This window comes from Fusarium mangiferae (assembly GCF_900044065.1).
Source record: "Fusarium mangiferae strain MRC7560 genome assembly, contig: FMAN_scaffold008, whole genome shotgun sequence".
Classification (NCBI taxonomy): domain Eukaryota; kingdom Fungi; phylum Ascomycota; class Sordariomycetes; order Hypocreales; family Nectriaceae; genus Fusarium; species Fusarium mangiferae.
The window spans coordinates 1,758,734-1,778,888 of record NW_024573928.1 but is presented as its reverse complement, the minus strand read 5'-3'; the positions used below and the strand labels follow the sequence as shown (position 1 = coordinate 1,778,888).

At 47.4% G+C, this 20,155-nt stretch overlaps 7 protein-coding genes and 1 non-coding gene across 8 annotated transcripts; 3 read left to right on the top strand and 5 right to left on the bottom strand.

Moving 5' to 3' along the window:
• Positions 1-244: 244 nt before the first annotated feature.
• On the top strand, positions 245-796 carry FMAN_11535 (uncharacterized protein; the record flags this gene model as incomplete). The annotated part of the gene is made up of 1 exon (XM_041834362.1): positions 245-796. One exon carries the CDS (start codon positions 245-247, stop codon positions 794-796), a length of 552 nt encoding a protein of 183 aa, XP_041684634.1.
• A 752-nt stretch (positions 797-1,548) lies between these two features.
• Positions 1,549-6,073, bottom strand: FMAN_11534 (uncharacterized protein; the record flags this gene model as incomplete). The annotated part of the gene is made up of 3 exons (XM_041834361.1): positions 1,549-5,057; positions 5,107-5,638; positions 5,687-6,073. 3 exons carry the CDS (start codon positions 6,071-6,073, stop codon positions 1,549-1,551), a joined length of 4,428 nt encoding a protein of 1,475 aa, XP_041684633.1.
• Positions 6,074-8,310: 2,237 nt separating this feature from the next.
• Positions 8,311-9,283, bottom strand: FMAN_11533 (uncharacterized protein; the record flags this gene model as incomplete). Its single annotated transcript, XM_041834360.1, has 2 exons — positions 8,311-9,195; positions 9,245-9,283. 2 exons carry the CDS (start codon positions 9,281-9,283, stop codon positions 8,311-8,313), a joined length of 924 nt encoding a protein of 307 aa, XP_041684632.1.
• A 322-nt stretch (positions 9,284-9,605) lies between these two features.
• FMAN_11532 (uncharacterized protein) lies at positions 9,606-11,002 on the bottom strand (the record flags this gene model as incomplete). Its single annotated transcript, XM_041834359.1, has 9 exons — positions 9,606-9,645; positions 9,693-10,112; positions 10,157-10,294; positions 10,341-10,378; positions 10,429-10,583; positions 10,632-10,673; positions 10,727-10,817; positions 10,875-10,904; positions 10,952-11,002. The coding sequence occupies 9 exons, from the start codon at positions 11,000-11,002 to the stop codon at positions 9,606-9,608; spliced, it is 1,005 nt and encodes a 334-aa protein (XP_041684631.1).
• A 1,511-nt stretch (positions 11,003-12,513) lies between these two features.
• FMAN_11531 (uncharacterized protein) lies at positions 12,514-14,411 on the top strand (the record flags this gene model as incomplete). Its single annotated transcript, XM_041834358.1, has 5 exons — positions 12,514-12,852; positions 12,909-13,013; positions 13,061-13,745; positions 13,793-14,103; positions 14,151-14,411. 5 exons carry the CDS (start codon positions 12,514-12,516, stop codon positions 14,409-14,411), a joined length of 1,701 nt encoding a protein of 566 aa, XP_041684630.1.
• A 134-nt stretch (positions 14,412-14,545) lies between these two features.
• tRNA lies at positions 14,546-14,617 on the bottom strand. Its single transcript has one exon. It is a non-coding gene; the product is annotated as a tRNA-Asp (tRNA).
• A 210-nt stretch (positions 14,618-14,827) lies between these two features.
• FMAN_11530 (putative methionine synthase, vitamin-b12 independent) lies at positions 14,828-16,093 on the bottom strand (the record flags this gene model as incomplete). The annotated part of the gene is made up of 2 exons (XM_041834357.1): positions 14,828-15,396; positions 15,445-16,093. 2 exons carry the CDS (start codon positions 16,091-16,093, stop codon positions 14,828-14,830), a joined length of 1,218 nt encoding a protein of 405 aa, XP_041684629.1.
• Positions 16,094-17,333: 1,240 nt separating this feature from the next.
• FMAN_11529 (uncharacterized protein) lies at positions 17,334-18,982 on the top strand (the record flags this gene model as incomplete). The annotated part of the gene is made up of 5 exons (XM_041834356.1): positions 17,334-17,347; positions 17,377-17,643; positions 17,693-17,935; positions 17,985-18,492; positions 18,620-18,982. 5 exons carry the CDS (start codon positions 17,334-17,336, stop codon positions 18,980-18,982), a joined length of 1,395 nt encoding a protein of 464 aa, XP_041684628.1.
• Positions 18,983-20,155: the final 1,173 nt, after the last annotated feature.

Sequence of the window (20,155 nt, the reverse complement as noted above, 5' to 3'; positions counted from 1 at the left end):
GAGGCAGATGTGGCACTCGGCCAACGGGTAGATGCAGTGATGGTCCCATCTCACTCACGTTGTTTGCCAATAGCCTAATTAACCAGATCTCAGAGAGTCGGTATGAATGAGACCAATCCTCCACGGAGATATGGCACCGGTTCTATAACTTAGAAATTTAAACTCGAGTACAAATATACCGTTGCCGCACTCCTCAGATTTGGCTGTTGTAACGCACTTCATCTCATATCACACCGTCTTCGTCATGTCAGAGGCTCTGTCCACCAAGATGCTGGATTCTCCTGAGATCGCCCAAGCGGAACTAGATGAACGCCAAAAGGATAACTCCCAAGAAGAGATCGATCGCCGTGAAGGTGAGCTCTCGCCCTTGGATGCACTCGCCACATTCATGCGCCCAGGTGTCATCATACCCCCGTATGCTCCCGCGTGCCATATCACCAACGGTCGCCATCTTCATGCATGTGATCAGAAGGTTAAGCACTTTTCAGACACCGATGACTTCAAAAGGTTGGAGCTGACTGGGGAGAACACGGTTATCGACCTGGTAAAGGCTCCGTTTTCTGATCTCGACAGCCAAATTCACGTTGTACAAAGCCGCACACTCGTTAAGAAAAGATCGGGAGGGCCATTGATGAACACAACTTCTAATATGGCTTCAGAGTCAAAGCTCCTACCAACATACAATTCTTTGCCGACTGGAAAAGATTCTGTCAAGATCATCAAGTGCCACCCTCGCCAGGCACAACAGTCGACAAGGTTCATTCGTTGCCTCAGATCGTTCGACGAGCTCTTATAAACCATTATCACCTAAGGGGCCGCAGACCAATGGATCCATTTGTTACCCAGGAACTTCTTTGCTGTGGAGATAACCTCGAATGCATGCCACCCCTCCATTTGTTCGGCACTCAGATTTGCACCAAAGTACTTCGGCTGAAAGACATGCGAATCGCGCAGGATATGATGGAGGATGCGGGCATCGACGTTACGAAAATAGCCGTCTCAATGGGCGAAATTTTTGCTATACTTCATTTCAAATGCGAGGCCTTGGGCTATGCGTGCATGCATTGTCCTTGGTGCTTCCCCGGCCTACGAAGCATGGAAATTCGGGCCCCTCGAGATTGGCATACACATACCTTCCTTTCACCAACTTCTAGAAGCAGAAGATATGACAGTGGAGACGATCTCTATGTGCTTAGACGAGCTTATAGGTGTGCTTCCATCACCGCCGGAATCCTACGACCAATTAGGTGATCCAGTATGGTCCTCCTTCAGGACAGCCTACATCAAGCAAGGCAACGCATGTCGCGTCAAGGATTCCCTACCGAGCCCGGAAGCTGTTATAAAGCATCTTGAATCGCAGTACTTGGAAATGGAAGAAGGAAGTGAGACGTCTCGAACCTGATGCAGGCTCCTGAGCATATTCATTGCGAGTAGAAGCTTATGTATTTTCCTATGATAACTTTGCAATTGCAGTAACATTTCATCTAGATGCTGACCAACTCCACTGATGCTTCATTTCCCATAGCCAGGTACTCATGCCCATTCCATCTACTTCTTCCTCCCCCATTTCTGCTCCAACCCAGCCTTCCACTCGTTGAAACTCGCCACCTTGCCATTGACCAACAATATCTCTCCCCTGTGCAACACTCTTCCCAACGGGGGCACAGTAAACCACTGATGATCGCTCCTACAGATCAAATCATCCCTGTGATCGCTCGTCTTGTTCCCCTCGCCCTTGATAACAGCCATACACTTTGCATCATACGTCTCCATGCAGTACTCGCAGATGTAGTACTCGTCCGAAGGAGGGATTAGATCTAGACATTGGGCGCAGTTTTGACGCATAGTCTGAATCTCGGGAAGTTTGGGCTCAATGCGTGAAAGAACGGGCGAATCTTCTGGAGTAGAGGTGAAGATCTTGGGATCGACTTTGCGCATGGATTGGCTAAGGGCGAGAGCGTTTTCGATGTCGTCGGCGGCGATGAAGAGGCCGAGGAGGTTATCCAGGGCGTATTCGTCGTTTTGGACATCATCGTCGGAGAGAATATCGAGACTGTCGTTGATCAGCTGCCGAAGATCGCGGTCTGTTGAAGAACTTCGACCGAGAAGACGGTTGAAGAGGATCATGTAGATGGCTGCGATGTTGACGTCTGAACCGACCATCTCGATCGGCATGTCCTGGTTCTGATGCCGGCTTTGCTTCTGCTTGATCTTCTCAAGATCTTCAAGCCAAGTGTCTGCTTCGGGCGTCTTGAGTCCGGCATGAAGAATACGCTCTTTGTACAGGGAAGCAAGCTTCTGGAATGCGAGAGCATAAGCCTGTCGTGTGGGAACATTTCCACGAGGTCGGTATCCAAGTTGTGTTATACCCTCGAATAAATCCAGCGCAGAATCAATATCGCGACTATACGTGTACGTTGCGCCAAGTGCGAGACGAAGATATAGCGCCTTGAGGGGATCGCGAGTTGCGGTTGCAACCTCAATCGTGAATAGCAGAGACTCGTAGATGAAGTCCGTTTCACCGACCTTACTGGCTGCCTTGGGGATCCAGTCTATGACAAGAGGTTTGTTATGGAACTCGAGCAAAAAGTCAACGAGTCTTGTACGCTTGTGTTCTGCGTCAGTGACCTCTTCTGAGAGGTGTTTGAGGAACTGAATGACAGCTTCATGGCGGTTCTCAGTAGCCACTAGCTCAAGGTACCCGAGCTCAGGCTCAAAATATTCTTTGCATTCTTTACGATTCAGACCGACCACTTTGGCGCTCTTCATCGCCTTGAGGAAGTACTCGAGTGCTTGGTCGACTTTGTGGAGTTCTTCGTAGCAAGTGGCTATGAGAATGTGATCCTTGTATAGACGCCATTTGCAGCTTTTCAAGGCTTGCTCGTCAAGTTTACCACTGGCGATACTCTCCTCCTCAATCGCCTCGCACTTGAGAGTTTGCTCCAAAGCCTCTTTGAAGCGACCGTCACGCGAAAGACAATACGCGATACGGCCACGCGTCTCGACACTGTTATTGTCCAGAGCAAGAGCCTTATCGTAATGTCCCAGTGCCTTGCTGTGCATGTCATTCGTGAGGTATGTGCTTCCGAAGCGACGGTGCCAGTGGGCACTCTCTGGGATCTTTGCCCATTCTGCTGCTTTGACAATTCGGTTCTCGACAGGGATCTCGGTCCAGTGGGTGTTGCAGTCAGACCAGGAGTAGCCTTCTTGCATGAATGCGATAGACTGGACAATCTTGAAGCAGAAGAGGGTGGGGATGTATTTCTTGAAGTCTTCTGAGAGCCACGCTCGAGCGTAAAGCTCTCCGATGGGCTTGAAGATACCAGGGGATTCCTTGACGCCTTTGGTGGCCCATTCCCGAGCTTCAGGACTGAGAGAGGATTGGACATCGGGATCGCCCATCCATCGCTTGAGACCTTTCATGTTGGCATCTGTAAGGACGTCAAGACCCTCGTCATTCTTCTCGTACATAAGAGTCCAGTCCAGAATGGTGTTCTCATCAGTGAGCATCTTGTGCACATACTCTCCCAGCTCTTTCCTCTCAGGCGCAGGTACTGTTGCCGGATCGAGGACAGCTAAGTGCTCCTGCCAATACCACGCAGCGTACTGCTTCATGGACTCTCGACCACTGGCGCTGAGCCGATATTTATCGAACGCGGCTTTGTTGGTGAAGATGGAGAGACATGTTCGCAGGATGTGAATGCGCGAAATCAGAGGATCAAACCCAATACCTGCACCAAGCTTTGAAGAGTTTTGGGTACCAAAGAATTCCTTGACGGAAGAGTGGAAGAAAGTTATCCACGTGTTCGTTTTGCTTGATCGAAAGTCCATCTCACTCATCGGATCGAAGAGATCAGAATTGGCAGCTGGACTCACGCCGCGGCCGGGACTTACTCGTCCAGGACCCAAAGCCTGAATCGGGCTCGTGCGACGTAAAGGAGATAAGTTTCGACCAAGATCGGGGCTTCGACCGAAAATTGTTGGGCTCTTGGGACTCCCACTTCGTCCTGATCCTGGACGACTCGCTGAACTTGAACGCCTTCCGGAGCCGAGGTCGCCGTTCTTAATGCGCTGTTGCTTCTCATGCTCTCGAATGAGATCGTCAGTCGTCAACCCGTCTTCGCGCTCGAGTTCAAAGAAACATGCGTATTGGCCGCGTAAGGTTTCTTCGAGGTGGAAAGGAGGATCGCCGAAGCGCATAATGAGGACTGCTTCTAACTGCTCGAGCGATAGAACTTCTTCCGCGCAAGCGACCCACTGGAGCATTTCGTTCAAGTCTCTCGTCTGATCTTCGTATAGTGTCTCCGAAAGGTTCTTGAGTGTTTGTCCAATAATACCGTTGATCTCCTTGGGATATGATTGCAGACTGGTGAGGATGCTCTGAGGATGTCGTTTACGACTAATATCCTCCAGCATGAACTTTGCGAGAATGAAGAGACCGTCGGCTTGCTTTATCATGGCGTCGATGATCTTTTGTCGAAAATCGGGAGGTGTACGGCTCAGGTTACGAAGGTGCCAAACGCTATTTTCGATGTATAGCTTGACGTCCTCGGCGTTTCGATCGGGCGTGACGTGAAGTGTTGTGATGACTTGCGTTCCCCTGTTTCCTGGATCGAGGGTATACGTAACAGTCTCAGTCATGTACGTCCTTCCAATGAGAGCAACTTGGAGCGTGACATGTTTTGGTCTCTTGTCGGACTCATCATCCGAACCCATTTGCTGGAGTATTTCCTCGACTTCAGCAGAATCCGCCTCATCGATGCCGTCGAGGAAGATGTAAATTGACTTCTGTTGCTCGTCTTGCAGGAAAGGTTGTACGAAGAGTTTTCGATAAGCACTGGGGATGGTGCGGATCTCATCAATGCTGCGAAGATTCTTGAGAAGCTGCTTGGCGTAAAAGGGATCGCTTTCGCTTAGTTGGTAGGCGAGATCACGGAGAGCTTGGAGAACTGAACGAGTCTCGGGATTGTTGTCTCTGAAGTAGAAGTACGCAACTCGCGAAATATGCTCTGTTCCCCAAGAAACGAGTCTAGTGGTTAAGTACGATTTGCCAGTTCCTGCGAGAATGTTAGTCGACGTTCAGATATTGAGGTCAGCGACACTTACCGGCTGCACCTGTAATCCAGAGAAAGTTAGTCTTCCTGTCAAGCCACGCCTTGAATCCTCCATCCGTAAGGATCCAATCGCCGGTCGATTCCGCGCGTGACTTGTTAAACATAGCAAAGAAGTCCTCAGGAAACGGCGAAGGGCCTAGAATCTCCTTGAGTTTATCCTGATGCGCCGCGATAGTACGCTCACGGCCTTCAGACCTCATCTGCATCATTGTCTGGTTCATCTCCTCAAGCTTGCTCTGCATGTTCTCCGTTGTGAGATTGAGCTTGTTGACACCTCCGTAAGTATCTGCAAGAACCTGCCTCTCCTCACCAATGTTAAGTGCCTTTAGCTTATCGAGGGCTTCCTGCACGGGCGTCCCTTTGCCGAACACTGTACGGAAGTATGCCTTGAAGCGACCGCGACGAACCTCCTTGGCAGCCAAGACAAACACTTCAAATAGTTGGGCAAGAATCGTGACGACCTTGTTTCGCAGTGCACTGCCCATTTTATACTGAACATAAACATCTAGTCGTGATGTGAAGTCCTACAATTGTCAGTAAAGCCTCAAGCGGGGTTGATCAATATCACTCACCTTCAAATGTTCAAATAGCTCAACGATCGTATCATAAGCTGAGGAAACATCTCTCGCTGCTCCAATGAGATAAGCAACGGCGCCAAAGATTCCCTCCGCTGGCGCAAATGAGTCTGCCGCAGCACCACTCACGATCTCACCGATGACTTCAACGGGAGTAAGGCAAGCCGCCATAGCGCTAGAGATCGACTGCCGCTTCTCGCGGAATTTAGTAAACTGGTCATTCTGCTTGTCGACCTGTTTGATTAGGTCTGTGACGTTGTTTATAGGCGGGTTAAGAAAATCGCCGAGTTTGTCTTTGGAGTCGGAGGAGTACAGCTTGCTAGCATCATCCAGGATTTGCGCAAACTGCGCTTCCGCGGTGTCTTTGTCTTTATGGACCGCCATCATGCCTTGACGGTCCTGCAGACGACCTTTGCAACTAAAAAAACAAAGACTATAATGAAAGAAGTTATGGTGCAAAAGAAAGGTGAATAAAAGGCGGTTGGCGTTTCAGAAATCAGGCTGAGATGGAAGACTTCACGCTATGACTCGTAACCGATGAACTTAGCGGGGGCCAAAACGAATGATCAAAAACTGAGATATCAAAAAAGTCCGAACAAGAATCCCTGTAAGGGTTCGAAAATGAAAGGAGGATCTGGTTGCATTTGCTGCTTACGGTGCATATTATACCATGCCTCTGTTGGTAAGGCTGAGCTGTGTGGTAGGGCGATCTTTAGGCTGTGTTGTAGTAATTCTGGGGCTCTTTCTTGGCTATCGACTGAGAGCTCGGAAGACGGCATTTTCGACAATTGAAATGCCAATTACAAACATTTCTAGTACATAAAATGATGAGAAGCGAACGTCAGCCCTGATGCGTCGTTAAGCGCTCGTCATCAAACGGGAGGCGTTCAGCCTGAGACACTTGCTTATTGAACGGTTTCATCGTATGTCTTGTAATTCTCCCCACAATCCACTCACATTGGGGGGCTTATTTTGTAACGTGACCATCATTTGTGACTGGTTTGTTGTCTGGGTGAGCAATAGAAATGGTTGATCTTTACACTTTCTATTAGGCAGCGATCTGTTATACGTCATTGCTTTAGTCTACGGCGCTCGATCTTCCAGCCTTGTCTTTAAGGTGAGAGAGCGATCGTACCAGCACGACTGATCCCATTTCCAGGACCAGACCACTGCATAAGGCTGTGAAGCCATCCCAAAGTGGACTCAAGATTCCACCGTAACCCTCCTGGCGGCCCGTCCCGCGCCGTATTCCCTCTTCAGTTCAACTTTCTGGCTGCAGTGAGAAAAGCCCTTCAGTGATCTTTCTCACACGCCATAAAACTATGTGCCGTCGGTCCCAACATCGAGTGCAAGGAGTTTCGCCGTCTCAAGAGAGAAGACTGCTTACGAATAACCGTCTTTGAACTTGTATATCTATGCATCTGCTCTGTTTAGCACTCAGTGACTACAGAATTGCGAGACAAGATTCTTAATATGTTCAAGTAGCGATCAATAGGCGAGTAGAACAATGAGGGTATTATTGGAGACATGTTGGCATTGCATGTAAAACGAGATTGACCTTTATATTTCATGAAAAGCTTGAGATTGTGACTTGTGACCACTGGGACGTAGGTCGCCGTTATGCAAGAGTCTAATGTAGCCTAATAATATAGGAGTATTAAACCTGAAGAATGTCAAACTGAAATATTTCAGCATGTTACCTAATCTCTTCAGCCCTGGGCGATAAAGTACAGAATTAAGGTCTAGGGTATGCGCTTTCTTAAGCGACATGACATGAGCCACTCCAGGCAGCAATTACCTTTATTACGCGACCGTGCAATTAAGATTCTGGCAAGATGTTCTCGATCGAGGCGTTGCAGCATCTTTAATTAAGCCGTAAATCATACCTAAAAGTTATAAGAAAAGGTCAAAAAAATGGTTTGCGTCTCTTTGATTACATGTGTCATCCTTAGTGCAGGGGCCATGCTACTATAGAACTGTTAGTGAGTGCTCGAACGCTGGAACTTGGGGGAGACACGCTTACATCTTCTCTGTATTTTTTCAGTTGGACCATTTGCCAGCGGTTACCCGCTGGCGAAAGTTGTAGTATTTAGGTAGCTTATATAGTCTCGGGAAATATAGCAACTCTATTTAATAGTTTTCTCTATATAATTCTATCTTTTTTCAGTATGAAATGGGCCCTATATACCTGTCTTGCTCAGGCATTGCTTAGACAAGCATCTACCTCTGACATGTTGGATTGCACTTACTGGTCGTACTCGACCCGCCTGTCTTCTCTCACTGGACGAAGTACGATACTGATTTAATAGAAAGTCTTTAATTTAGTCGTGATCGGAAGTAGAGCAGCGACCAGACCTTAGTGGAGGATGTTCCGTGCTTCATTGAGTGAGTCTGCAATGATTCCAACTAAAAAGAGGCGGGAGCTGCGCAAGACGGTGTCCAGGTGGTATTTTGGTGGTTGTGCCCTAAAGATATGTGGGGCTTTAGGGCGAACAGGCAGGCAGCCAGCTGGGGCGATCTGCTTCTAGAGAGATATTGACAAGTGAACCCAGTGATATAAGGCATTTAATCCAATGTTGAAATTCAATGGTAGGAAACATTCCAGAATATGAAACTATGGATCAAATACTAGCTAGAACAGAGGTGACAATGCTCTCAGGCGTTTCCTGAGTAACCCCAAGCAGCCCAGAATCCGACGCCTCCCATGACGATGCAACAATACAGCGAGCCTTTCCTCCCTCAACTACCTCATACAATTGAGCAACGGCCAAGTCAAGAATCCAGCCGCCTTCACCAGTGTCGCGCTTCTTTCGCGCTCCATCTATGAGTTCACTGGTTGTTCGTCTCTGGAGATCCCATTCAGTCCCTGTTCCCTTCTGAAATGCTTCCAGCAGCTCGTTTTGACATGTTTTGATGGAGAGCACTTTGACATGTTGATTCGCTGTTTCGTCAGGGTGCTGAAGGACTCCAAGTACCGATTGACCTATTCCTTCAAGAGTAGTTCCAGTGAAGTACTCTTCGCCTTGGTCGTATATAATTGCCGTGCGATTTTTGATGTCGAATCCCATGGTAGGGAACCGCTTTAGCGCCCAGTCAATTGGATTGCCAGTCGCGAGACTGGTCCAGGTGAAGTCTGGGTTCGCAGCAGCATGTTCTTTTGCGCGATCAACACCGACAGTTCTTTGAGCGCGCACTGCTTCGAACTCAGGGTAGTTTCTAAACTCTGGGCCCCAGCCATAGTCATCAACAATGAAGCGCTTGACGCCAGCGGCGAGAGCAGCGTCAATCATGGTGGCTTGCAGAGGGATGCCTGCTGGACCAACAACGCATGCAACGGCATCTTGACCATGCAGAGCTTGGGTGAGTGCATCTAGAGTATAGTCTGTTCTGATTACAGGGATACCATCTGGAAATGTGGACTTGGATTCATTTCGGGTGATGATGGTAACGTCAAAGCCAGCTCTGATGAGAGCGGCAGTGATGGGTGTGCCGAAGTTGCCAGAGGCCTAGCTGTTTTAGTAAATACATTATTTGCACCATGGATGGATGTCTTACACCAAATATGGCAACCTTGTTAAGTTGGGTAGAGGACATTGTATGGGTTCAGTGAGATTGATGTGTGTAAGTGAATGTTTCTATGGATGAGAATGTCTCGATTTGGTAGACTTTATGCCCATTGCAGCCCCACCAGGCGGAATTCCGCCCAGCACTAACAGTACCAGGCTAAAGACGACTTATTCACGAACGTAAGCAATTCTACCTAGCCTAGGTAGGGGAGTAAGAAAATTTTAGGATCTCTATCCTAAGAATGAAAAGACTTAGGTAAGTTTAGTATATGCTAGCGAATATTTAGACCATTTTATTTCAACACCCTATTTGCACGTCCGTTTTCTTTCTCAACTGAGGCCCCAGCCTGTCAGTTCTCCTTTAATGGCCTCCTTCCATAGATAGAATAGCTAGTTTCCAGTCAGATATGTCCTCGTGAAGTTTGAAGTCAACTTACAGCGGCCAATACGCATGAGTGTTCCTATCAGCCATCGCCTTCCGTTGATGGACCAGCCAGAGATTTACTTCCTCAGGCGTCCATCCGTGAGCACGAGTCAATGGCGCCATAGTGAAGGCCTCGAGACCACAAGCCATATTGGTATAGCACCAACTTCCAAGCAACTTAGCCTTCTTGTCTCGGGGCCAAGAGTTGATAGGCCACTTGAACTTCTCAGCAACAACATCTTCAAAGCCGATGTTTTTCATAATATCCACGAGTGACAGGATATCAAGGTATGGCCGGCCAAACATGACAGACGCTTCATTTAACAGGGCCAGAGACTTTAGCATGATATTATCTGGGCTGAGACTGCCGTCATCTGACTTGATGTTCACGTCAACTTCTTGGATTTCGAGATAGCCACCAGGGACAAGGTTGCTGCACTTGTTAGCGAGAACAAAAGAGCCCTGAACAGTACCTACTTGAAACACTTCTTGAGATAATCGCCCCAGTCTGCGATGCAAGATGTCATGACACGACTATGAATGTAGTCAAATGGCTGACTATAAGTCCACTCATCCTCGATATCATCTATGACGAAGTTGACGTTCGGCGGGACGCTACAATCGTCAGCAAAAGATCATTCGCTCTCAAACTTTGTCATACAAGTCTGGTTGGATTGGGGATAGATCAACCCCAATGACCTAAGGAATCATGTTAACTGAGAAAAGTCGACTTGGAAAGGCATACTTACCTGAGCTTCAGGGTGCTCATATGCATAATCGATAGCCCATATGCCAGTACCTGTCCCGACATCCAGAACATGCTTGACCTTGGCATCTAGTTTATTCGGTGGTGATAAACCAAGCTTATCGTCAAAAGTGAGTAGAAACAGGTTATGTTGGAGATCTCGAGTGATTAGCATCTATAGCTCCCTTTTGAAGGTGGCTATCATACCAAGTCTCTCATTTTCAGCTTCGTCATTTGGCAAAGCATATTCTCGATTGATGAATTAGCGTCTAAGTTTCGAGTTTGAGACTGAGAGGACTTACTTCCATCTTTGTAGGCATGATATGTTCTGCCGTTCTCGCGGCGATAATTCAGGATCGAGCTAGAGACACTTGCAGTAGAAGACTGGAGATCCTACAAGCCGTCAGCCCACAAGAACTGTAGCTTTTTATCGCCGTGAAGATCACAAACCTCTCCAAGGGAAGAGTCAGTATCCTCAGTCTAGCGATAGTCAGACATGCCTCCTTACTCAGGCCATCCACGCTTACCGCATCGTCAGGGACGATAGCTGCCGGATCGACTCGTTGCGTTTGAGCCATATCGAAGGCAGAAGAGGGGTATTGTTTTGTGGGTTTCGTCGAGTATCATATCAAGATCTTTGACCACTTTATACGTTGGTCGTCCCCTGCCCTCGGCAAACTGCATGTTACTTGACTTCCTAACACGGATTTATCCGCTGTTTCGTCGGCCCATCGGAAAGACATATGATAACTTCCAAACCAATGATGCTTCAGAGAACTGATAACCCTTTTCGAATAATAACAGTGCTATTGACGTGTCATACTGCGCCGCAAGTTGGTAAATTAGGGTTGAATACATTGCGTACCTATTGGAGCACCTTTCGGTCATGTATATGTTTTTCTGAGTCACTCAAGTCGAATGATTAGTATTCAAACTTCGTTGTAGTGCTGCTTTTGTAGCCATCGTCGAATTTGCATTATCGCCGAGGGGATGAAGTCTTGTTGACATAGTGAACAGAGGACAGATAAACGCCTTATTGATTGAACTTCTCGGTGATATTTAATCATGACGTTGCGTATTTTGTATCTCTATATACACAGAGTACCTGAATACTCTCAATAAATTACAGTGAGAGAAAGGCATTGGTTGCATAAGTAGTTGCCAAGGAGTTGGTCACCAGCAACATCTTGGCTAAGAATTCCTATCCGGGTTTATTCGAGTTATATATATCCGGCACCAGGGAGTTATTTATTGAAGAGTTCTTTTTCTCTTCATATAAGTGTATTTGAATAGTTTCCTACTTCCATCTCGAATTCCTTCGAGAATCTTAAGTCACGACTGAAGACACTCAATTCACCATCATGTACTGAACTCGGAGCTTGACTGCCCATGACACAAGTGATAAGCCCTGTAAGACTTTAGTTTCTGCTGTGTTTTACTGTACGTTGCATGATAACTAGCATAAGATCTGGCCTAACGATTGCCTGTGCTAACAAATACCAATTGGGTGGCATTTTGTGAGTCTTGATTCGGAGAGAAGGCGCTTGGCTGCAGAACATGAGCTTCACTCAGTATCTAGCAACATGTTCAGTTGGAAAGGAAATATACAATAAAGCATCTATGTTGGTGTGTAAATGAGAAGTGTTATCGATTTCAAATGGCAGAGTCGGCTCCTTAGTGGGCAATAAGCCATGGAAGACAGGCGTTGAATACTACTAAACATGACTTTTAGCCTAAATATGAGCAAGTAAGTTTCATTCCAAACAGTAGTTCTAAGGGTAATATGAACAATGTAAGCCAAAGTAATGGCTTCGTTCAATGATTGGACAAGCAACGAACTTTAGACCTACAAGCCGCATAATTGGGGGTCGAAGAATGACCCCGCAAGATCGAATGTCAAGTTTGGGGGCTGTTTCACAGACGCTGATTCATGGAAAATTACTAGCTTGGTGGACATAACTCGGATCTGCTTAGCATCTCGGTATGGCTTAACCGACTCGAGAGATTTGTATAAATACCGATAACCAACGACCCTACGGTTCTTGATGACGATAGCTATCTTTACTTTCCCGTTGCCAAAGGAAGCATAATGACTGAAGAATCAAGTCTGACGTTTAAAAACCCGGTCATTCGGGGCTTCAACCCGGATCCTACCATCTGTGTAGTTCCCGCTACGGACTCGACCCCAACGACGTTTTTCCTTAGTACTTCGACATTTGAGTTCTTCCCCGGATGCGCCATTTACACGTCAACCAATCTGATTGACTGGAAACTCATCGGTCATGCCCTCAATCGTCGAAGTCAGATTGACATGCGTACCGTTGAGCCTGGAGCGGGTAGTTGGGCCAGTACTTTGAGATACCGACCTGAGGAGAAGAGATGGTATTTGGCAAATGGTGTCTTCCACCGCTACCGACCAACTGTTGATGTAAGCCATTAAGACGAAAAGAGAGAATAGGATCAGTCTCTGATAGATATGAACAGGAACGTATCTTCCCCAGAGGATTCTATGTCTGGACCGACAATATCTGGGACGAGAATGCATGGTCTGACCCAGTATACTTTGACAATCCTGGTTTTGACCAAGATGTAAGTAATTTACAACACTGTTCTCACTGCAATACTGACAGGACTAGCTGTTTTGGGACGATGATGGGAAGGTCTATCTCTCGACAACAATGCGCTTCGCCTGGCGGGACCCCAACTCAAAGCAGAAGGACTTTGGAATTCACATCTCCGAGATTGATATCTCAACTGGAAGAACCCTCACCGCCCCGAAAGTCATTCGAAAGTCTCCCCATGGAATTGCCGAAGGCTCTCATATCTTCAAGCGCGGAGACTGGTATTATCTCTTGACAGCTGAAGGAGGTACAGAAGCCGGTCATCAAGAGTGGGTGTTTCGTAGCAAACATGGCCCGTTAGGTCCGTGGGAGAGCCAGGGAAAGCCTCTTTGGTACAATGGACCTGATGAAGAAGTCCAGAGAACGGGACACGTTGATGTCTTTGAAGACGGGAACGGGGACTGGTGGTCTGTCTTGCTGGGTGTTAGACCAGTACAACACCAGGGGAGCTTTTTGGAACCACAACTAGGTATTGTTTTAACATCTCTTAGTGAACAGAATGAAATAACCTCTATAGGGCGAGAGACCTTTCTCGTCAAGGTTGAGTGGAAGGACGACTGGCCAGTGTTCAACGATGGTCACAACATCACACTGAAGACTGTAGGTCGAGATCTCATCAAGTCAGCTTCAAAGCCAAGCCTGCAAAAATGGAAAGCCGATCTTTCAAAAGATGAACTGGAGTTGGGATGGTACCAAAAGAGTAAGTTCGCTCTCCAAACAAATGAGAGTTAAACTGACATATCCAAGACACCCCCATCAAGCAAAGTTATACTCTTACAGAAAAGCCGGGTGTGCTAAGGCTCTACGGCAACTGCTACGACTTAACATCTCCTGAGGCTCCGGCGTTGCTTTTTAGGAAACAGACTTCTTACAATCAGGTATTCAAAGCAAAGATGGAGTTCAAACCTACAGTTAGAGGCTACGAAGCTGGTATTGTGTTGTGGTGGAGCCAGCACTCTTATGCTTCCTTAGGGGTTGTCGCTTCAGAAAAGGACGACGGAAAAGTCGAGACCAGGGTCATTTATAAGGGGGCTGCTGGAAATGCCAACGAGTTCAAAGTAAGTCAAAAGCCACACTGATGAGCAGAAGCTGATACTGTTACTAGACTTCAGAGACAGATCTAGGAGGTAACCTCGAAAACGTTGAGCTGGCTATCCGTGCATATCCGACCAAGTACGAGCTTTCTCTCAAAGGTGGAGGGAAAGAGTCTGAAGTTTTCACTGTCGATGCTAGTGCTTTAACAGTGATGCCACCCCATGGAGGATGTTTTGCTGGTACTATGTTTGGAATCTATTCCTATGGTAAGAACCAGCCCGTGTTAGATCCAGTAGACTTTTCGGAGATTAGCACAGAGGAGCTTGAGTAGCAACTATAGATAAAACTAGAGTTACACCACCACCAAAACCCCTGATAAAGAGCCCCAAAGAGAAGCAAAGTGACAAAGCACCAGAAGCAAAAACTGCAAAAAAACGATTCGCATGTCTTGAACATGTGGCGGATCTCTCCCGCCGGGAATTGAACCCGGGTCTCAAGCGTGACAAGCTTGCATACTGACCACTATACTACGGAAGAAGAGCCGGCTTTAGCCGGTTGTAGTGAGGAACTGTGCTTGTGGTACCGCAGTCAGAGTATATGTACTCCAAAGCGCAAAATCAACGGTTTGGTTTCCTTTATAATCCGGAGTTTTCTATGCACTTTAGAATTTGTGACGCGCTGAAACTGTTGTCGGAATGCATGACTTTCTGTCTTCTGGCTATTTATTCGCCTGTATATATATAATGCTTAAGCCTCGCCCCAGATCTCGTCGGCGATCTCTCTAACCAATGCGAGCTTCTTCTTCTCTTCCTCGAGATTGAGGGGATATCCGCTCTCATGGGTGCTGAATCCACACTGAGGACTGACGGCAATCCTCTGCAGCGCCTCCTTCTGGGTCTCACCAGTTCCCTTAGCCACCCAATCCGCGGCGCTCAAAACTCGCTTCTTCATCTCCTCCTTGTCCTCCAACTGAGGCAACTTGGTGCTGATAACACCGACGACGACATTTTTGTCCTTAGGCAGGAATTGAAGAGGCTCAAAGCCACCGGCGCGCTCAGTATCGTACTCGAGGTAGAATGTGTTGACATTGAGGTTACGGAAGAGCTTCTCGGCGATGATGTCGTATTTGCCTTCGGCAAAGTGACGGCCGCCGATGAAGTTGCCACGGCAGAGATGAATGCCTGTGTGCATGTCTGAGGGAATCTTGGAAAGGCTGTCGTTGTAGAGCTTGATGTAAGCATCTAGGAGATCATCGACGGTGCCAATATTATCAGAGTCAGCAGCCCAGCCATCACGGAACTTCTGGCTGCAGAAGTCTACACGGTGTCAGTATTTGCCATCGAAATCCATGTAAGTCAACTCACACGCCATTCCAGGGTCATCAAATTGAACATTTCGCAGGCCAGCCTTGTAAAGCTGATCAAGCTCGTCCTGGTAGACCTTGGCCACATCCTTGAAATACTCCTCATCGTTCTTGTACGCCTCGGGAGTATACGCCTTGCCTTGCTTATAACGCATATGGAACCAGGCAGGAGTAATCATAGTAAGCTTGATGGAGCCCCAATCCTCCTTTGGCACAAACTTCTGAACGAGCTTCAGCTCATGGAGGTTTGAAACAGACTTCTCAGGGCTGTGGGAGAGCTTTCCGCCAGCAATAACAGACTCTCCAGGCATGACCTGGCGATCAGTCTCGATCAAGCTGACCACGTCAGGGTGGTAAAGACGGAACATGGAAGCATCGGCGTCGGAGAGCTGGGTCGTTCCCTCGAACTCGTCCCACATAAGACCCCAGAAGCGAGTGCGGGTGAACTCGCCGCTGGTCACGGCCTTGAAGCCTAGCTCTTGCTGCGTCTTGACAACATCCTTAATGGCGTCGTTCTCCACCGTCTCAAGGCCGGCGTTCTCGGGGCTAAGACCCTTCTCACGGATCTGCTCTCTGACATCAAGAAGAGCTTGAGGCCGGAGCAAAGAGCCCATGTGCTCAGCGCGGAAAGGTTTAAGAGTGGGCGCCATATTGCCAAATATAACGTGTAAAGTTCAAACAAGCTTGCAGGAGCGAATTGGTCTCCAGAAACGCTTCTTAAATGATCTCGAGCAGAGTAATCTTATGAGGAGGGGCGTTTGCGGGGCTTCCCATCGTGGGGCGGGGAACCGTCCTAATAAGAAAAGGGCTGAATGGCCGCGATCTAAAGTCATTCTTGTCCGTTTTGATCTGCCGTTTTCCGTAAATCCGGTTTATGGTGTTTGGTGGTGGGATTTGGAGAGGGGTAATGACCGGATGGGATAATGCCCGAAGTGAAAGAGGACATGCACTGTGTTGCATTGAGAGCTGGTAGGTTGATCGTGTCTCCGCGGTGAATTTGGTGGTGGTGGTGAGTGAGAGGAGAAGACGCTAAAGATCTTTAACTGAGTGAGGGGGCTGTAATGGTATTTATATCATTATCCGAGAACCTTGAGGTCCTGAATTTAACTACATAACTCGTAATACGTATTCAGATGTCAACTAACGCTTGACTGACGCCAACTTTCTTTCTATTTAATACTTGAAGTAGGCAGTTGTCGAAATGCTACCCCGGGCTTCGTTCGGAAAATATTCAAGGTTAATCGAGTGATTGCAGGCCATCAACATGCAGAATCCGCTCAGTGAAACACGCTCATGCATATAAATCCGGGGAAGCCCTGAAATGAACCACTGAGTAATTTTTGGGCTGGGAGAAACAATCGCCTATGCAGGAAACCCTGCGCGTCCATTAAAAATAGCAGACCTGCCACTTTCGGAATCGCGATATTTCCGGAGCTATCATCAACAATTTCCAGATTGATATGTGATATATACCTAGGTAGGTACGAGGGTGCCCTGCTAATTGCACTATTGCAGAAATGAAGGTAAAACGATCGAATGGAGGTTGCGAGGGCGAGATAGGCAAGTGTCTGACAATGCCTCATGAGGCGTACACCAGGGCATATCAGCTCAATTGGTGGCTTGCAGCTGCATAATTCCACAGCCTGGTTTGTTATCTCCTGATTCTGACTGTTCCCCGCTCCCATAATTGCTCTCTGTTCCCGATTATATTTCTCTCAAGCTCGAACCAAAACGTTAAAACTGCCGCAACTTTTCAGCTTGGCCTTCCTGGCATCCAAACTGTTATGGACGGCCTCTCAGTAGCCGCATCCTGCATCGCTGTGATCCAAGCTGCGGATCAGACCTAGAAGATCATATCGCAGTTTGTAAGAGATTGCAAAGACGCGAAAAATGACTTGGCCGCCGTCAGCCAAGAGTTATTCACGTTGACAAGAACTCTCACACAGCTGAAGGATCTGGTGCCTGATGGTTGCAACTTTGCGGATAATGATCTGACAAATAATACTAAGACAGACATCAACGAGATTGTCTCAAGCTGCTTGGCAGTGGCTAGCGAAATTGATGATATTCTCTCGGGCCATGAAGGAAAGCTGGCGGCACTGAGTTGGGCCACTAGAGGCAAGCGAAAAGTCGCGACGTCTAAAGTGCTTCTAGAAACAAATCGTCGGGCACTCAGTCTAGCTGTCGATACCATCACGCTGTCAGTAATTATTTTTATCTACACCGTGTTGAAGACTAACTCCTTACAGAGCTACCGCCCAGAATATCAAGCAGGATACAGCCGATATTCTCGATGACACAACGCATATGAGAGGTGATATCCATGACTTAGTGGCCAGGATCAGGAACCTCGAAGCGATGGTGGCAGAAAACAACCCCGACGATCCGCGTAAATATGTACTGATGCGCTATCTCAACGATTTATCCTCCGTTGCTGGGTCTGTATGTGACATGCCATCAAGGCCTGCGACACCTGAGTCGAACACCAGCGAGTAGGTCTTCCGGGAGCTCTGATGAAGTATGAAAGCTGACAACAATAAGAACATTGGCCGAGGACATAAATTCTCGTAATTCATTCAAAAACACATCTCTTGGTGCGAAAGAAACGAATTACAATCGAACACAGCCCCTATCCTCCATCCCCCTCATACCAGACAGAATTTCAGGAGCACGAAGAGATCGTTGCTTTACCACTGAGTCCGGGGGTAGCTCAATAAATAATCAGAGAACGCCATCCCCGATTCCGGGAACCTCAAAACTTTCCTATGTAAGGACTAGCTATCGTCAGCTTCTCCCACCGAAACTGAGCCCTTTGTCCTCAGGTTTCCGTGGAATAACACTATCACCCGAAGGAACCAAGCTCCTATGGAGAGATGAACGATACATGCTTCTCGATATCAACTCGGGAGAGGTCAAAGATATTGATCCAAAGCCGCCTCGGTTCCGCCTCTCGGGGTTTCCATCCGTGAATTTCATCATCATTGAAACTCTGAAAGTCGAGATTCTGACAACCGATGCCTCACTTCTTCTCGCGAGTGTGAATACAGCCGTAGGCCAATTCTGGATGTTTGGAGATAGCAGCACAGGCGAATGGACGAGGCAAATGGGCTGTCCAGATTCTTTGACGCCATGCTGCATTCTCTCTCTCCCAATATTGCGCACTATTTGTCCAGCAGGCCGGTGTTGATGGAGCTTCCATTGTCAAGGTAATTAAAACGACAAACCCTGAAGGAAAGTCAAAGCTCATGTGCAAAAGTGCGTTTCTTCCTCAAAGCAGAGAAGTCAAGAAAACACTTTTTACGTTCTCGCATATGGATCAAACTATCACTGCCATTCGACACGTTGAGCGGTCCGCAATCTTGTACACTTGGAAGCTCCATGAGGACTGGTTCACAGATACCGATATAACGAGACAAGTACAAGAGCCTAAAAAGCTCCTCCTACCAGAATATAATGGCAGCGATGACTATTGTCGGCATAGTTCCTGGAAGCAGCATGCGGCTCTTGGCTATAAGATTTCCCAGCGATGCTCAGCCTGAAGATTTTACAATCACTGGCCGGGATCTATCATTACATCATTCTGAAACCATAAAACCCTACAGTCCAGCACCAGGCAGAAGAACCTATAGTTACAGCAGGATACATGCCATGGGGCAAGTTATAATCTCCGAGGACAGAAAGCTTGTCCAGACCACGTCTTCAGTTGCCTACGGGGTCGTTATAAGGGAAACAGGCTCAATGCATGCGATTCAACTGGTTACGAAGATATCAGATGAATGGAATACATTTTCGCCAAATTTCAATCACTGGGTACATATGGGTAAGGATCCAAGGAGCGGCGAGAAGAAGCCTAGAATATATTTTGAGACATTCGAACTCAGATGGCCCGAAGAGTATCATCGAACTTGAAGATATTGCGCGTTATCATACGCTAGACGATTGATCACGCAAATATTTGGTACTCACTCAGAAGAGGTATAAAGGGAAATGGCATTCTCCGAAACTCGTATCGGCTTGCATCTCTGCCATCCGTTGCGAGAATTAATTGCCCATGCTATGTGCCTGGATATAGCGACAAATCGGAAGAGCTAGTTGTATAGCTACAGCTTGGTGCAGACGAAGGTAAGAATAACAGTCACGGACGATGAAAGTTGGGAGTAAAAGTGACAAACGTGGAACAATTGAGTTAAGCTTGGATGGAATTGGAGGAGAGATCATAGGTCTGGTGATAAAGAACGATGTTTTAAATTAATTAACCCCGTCGAGACCTTAAAAAAGTGATAGTTTGCTTCATTCTGGATATCGATATCCAGACTAAATTGGGGACGACCATACTCGATAACCCTTCCAGAAACAATCCTCTCTTGTTTGGGGACAATACAGCCTCGATTTTGACATTTCTCTATCGCAACTATTTAGGATCTCCCTCAGTGTATCTCTTGGGCTGGAGGACCGAGGTTAACGGAATAATAATGCTGCTTCAGCAGCCTTTGCAAGCCGAACCGAGACCGACTCAGCCTCAACGATGTAAAGATGCCTGCCCGTGGGACTTCCAAATACAAGCACTTTCATGTAGGCCGCTGGTCCAGGATCCGCAGGTGAGGCCACAATCTTGTTGTCTGCCCAACTCATCATATAATCCATCAGTGCTTTCACCTCTGTCTCAATTGTCGAGAGCCTGAAATAAAGCCATCAATTGGAAGACGTCAAAA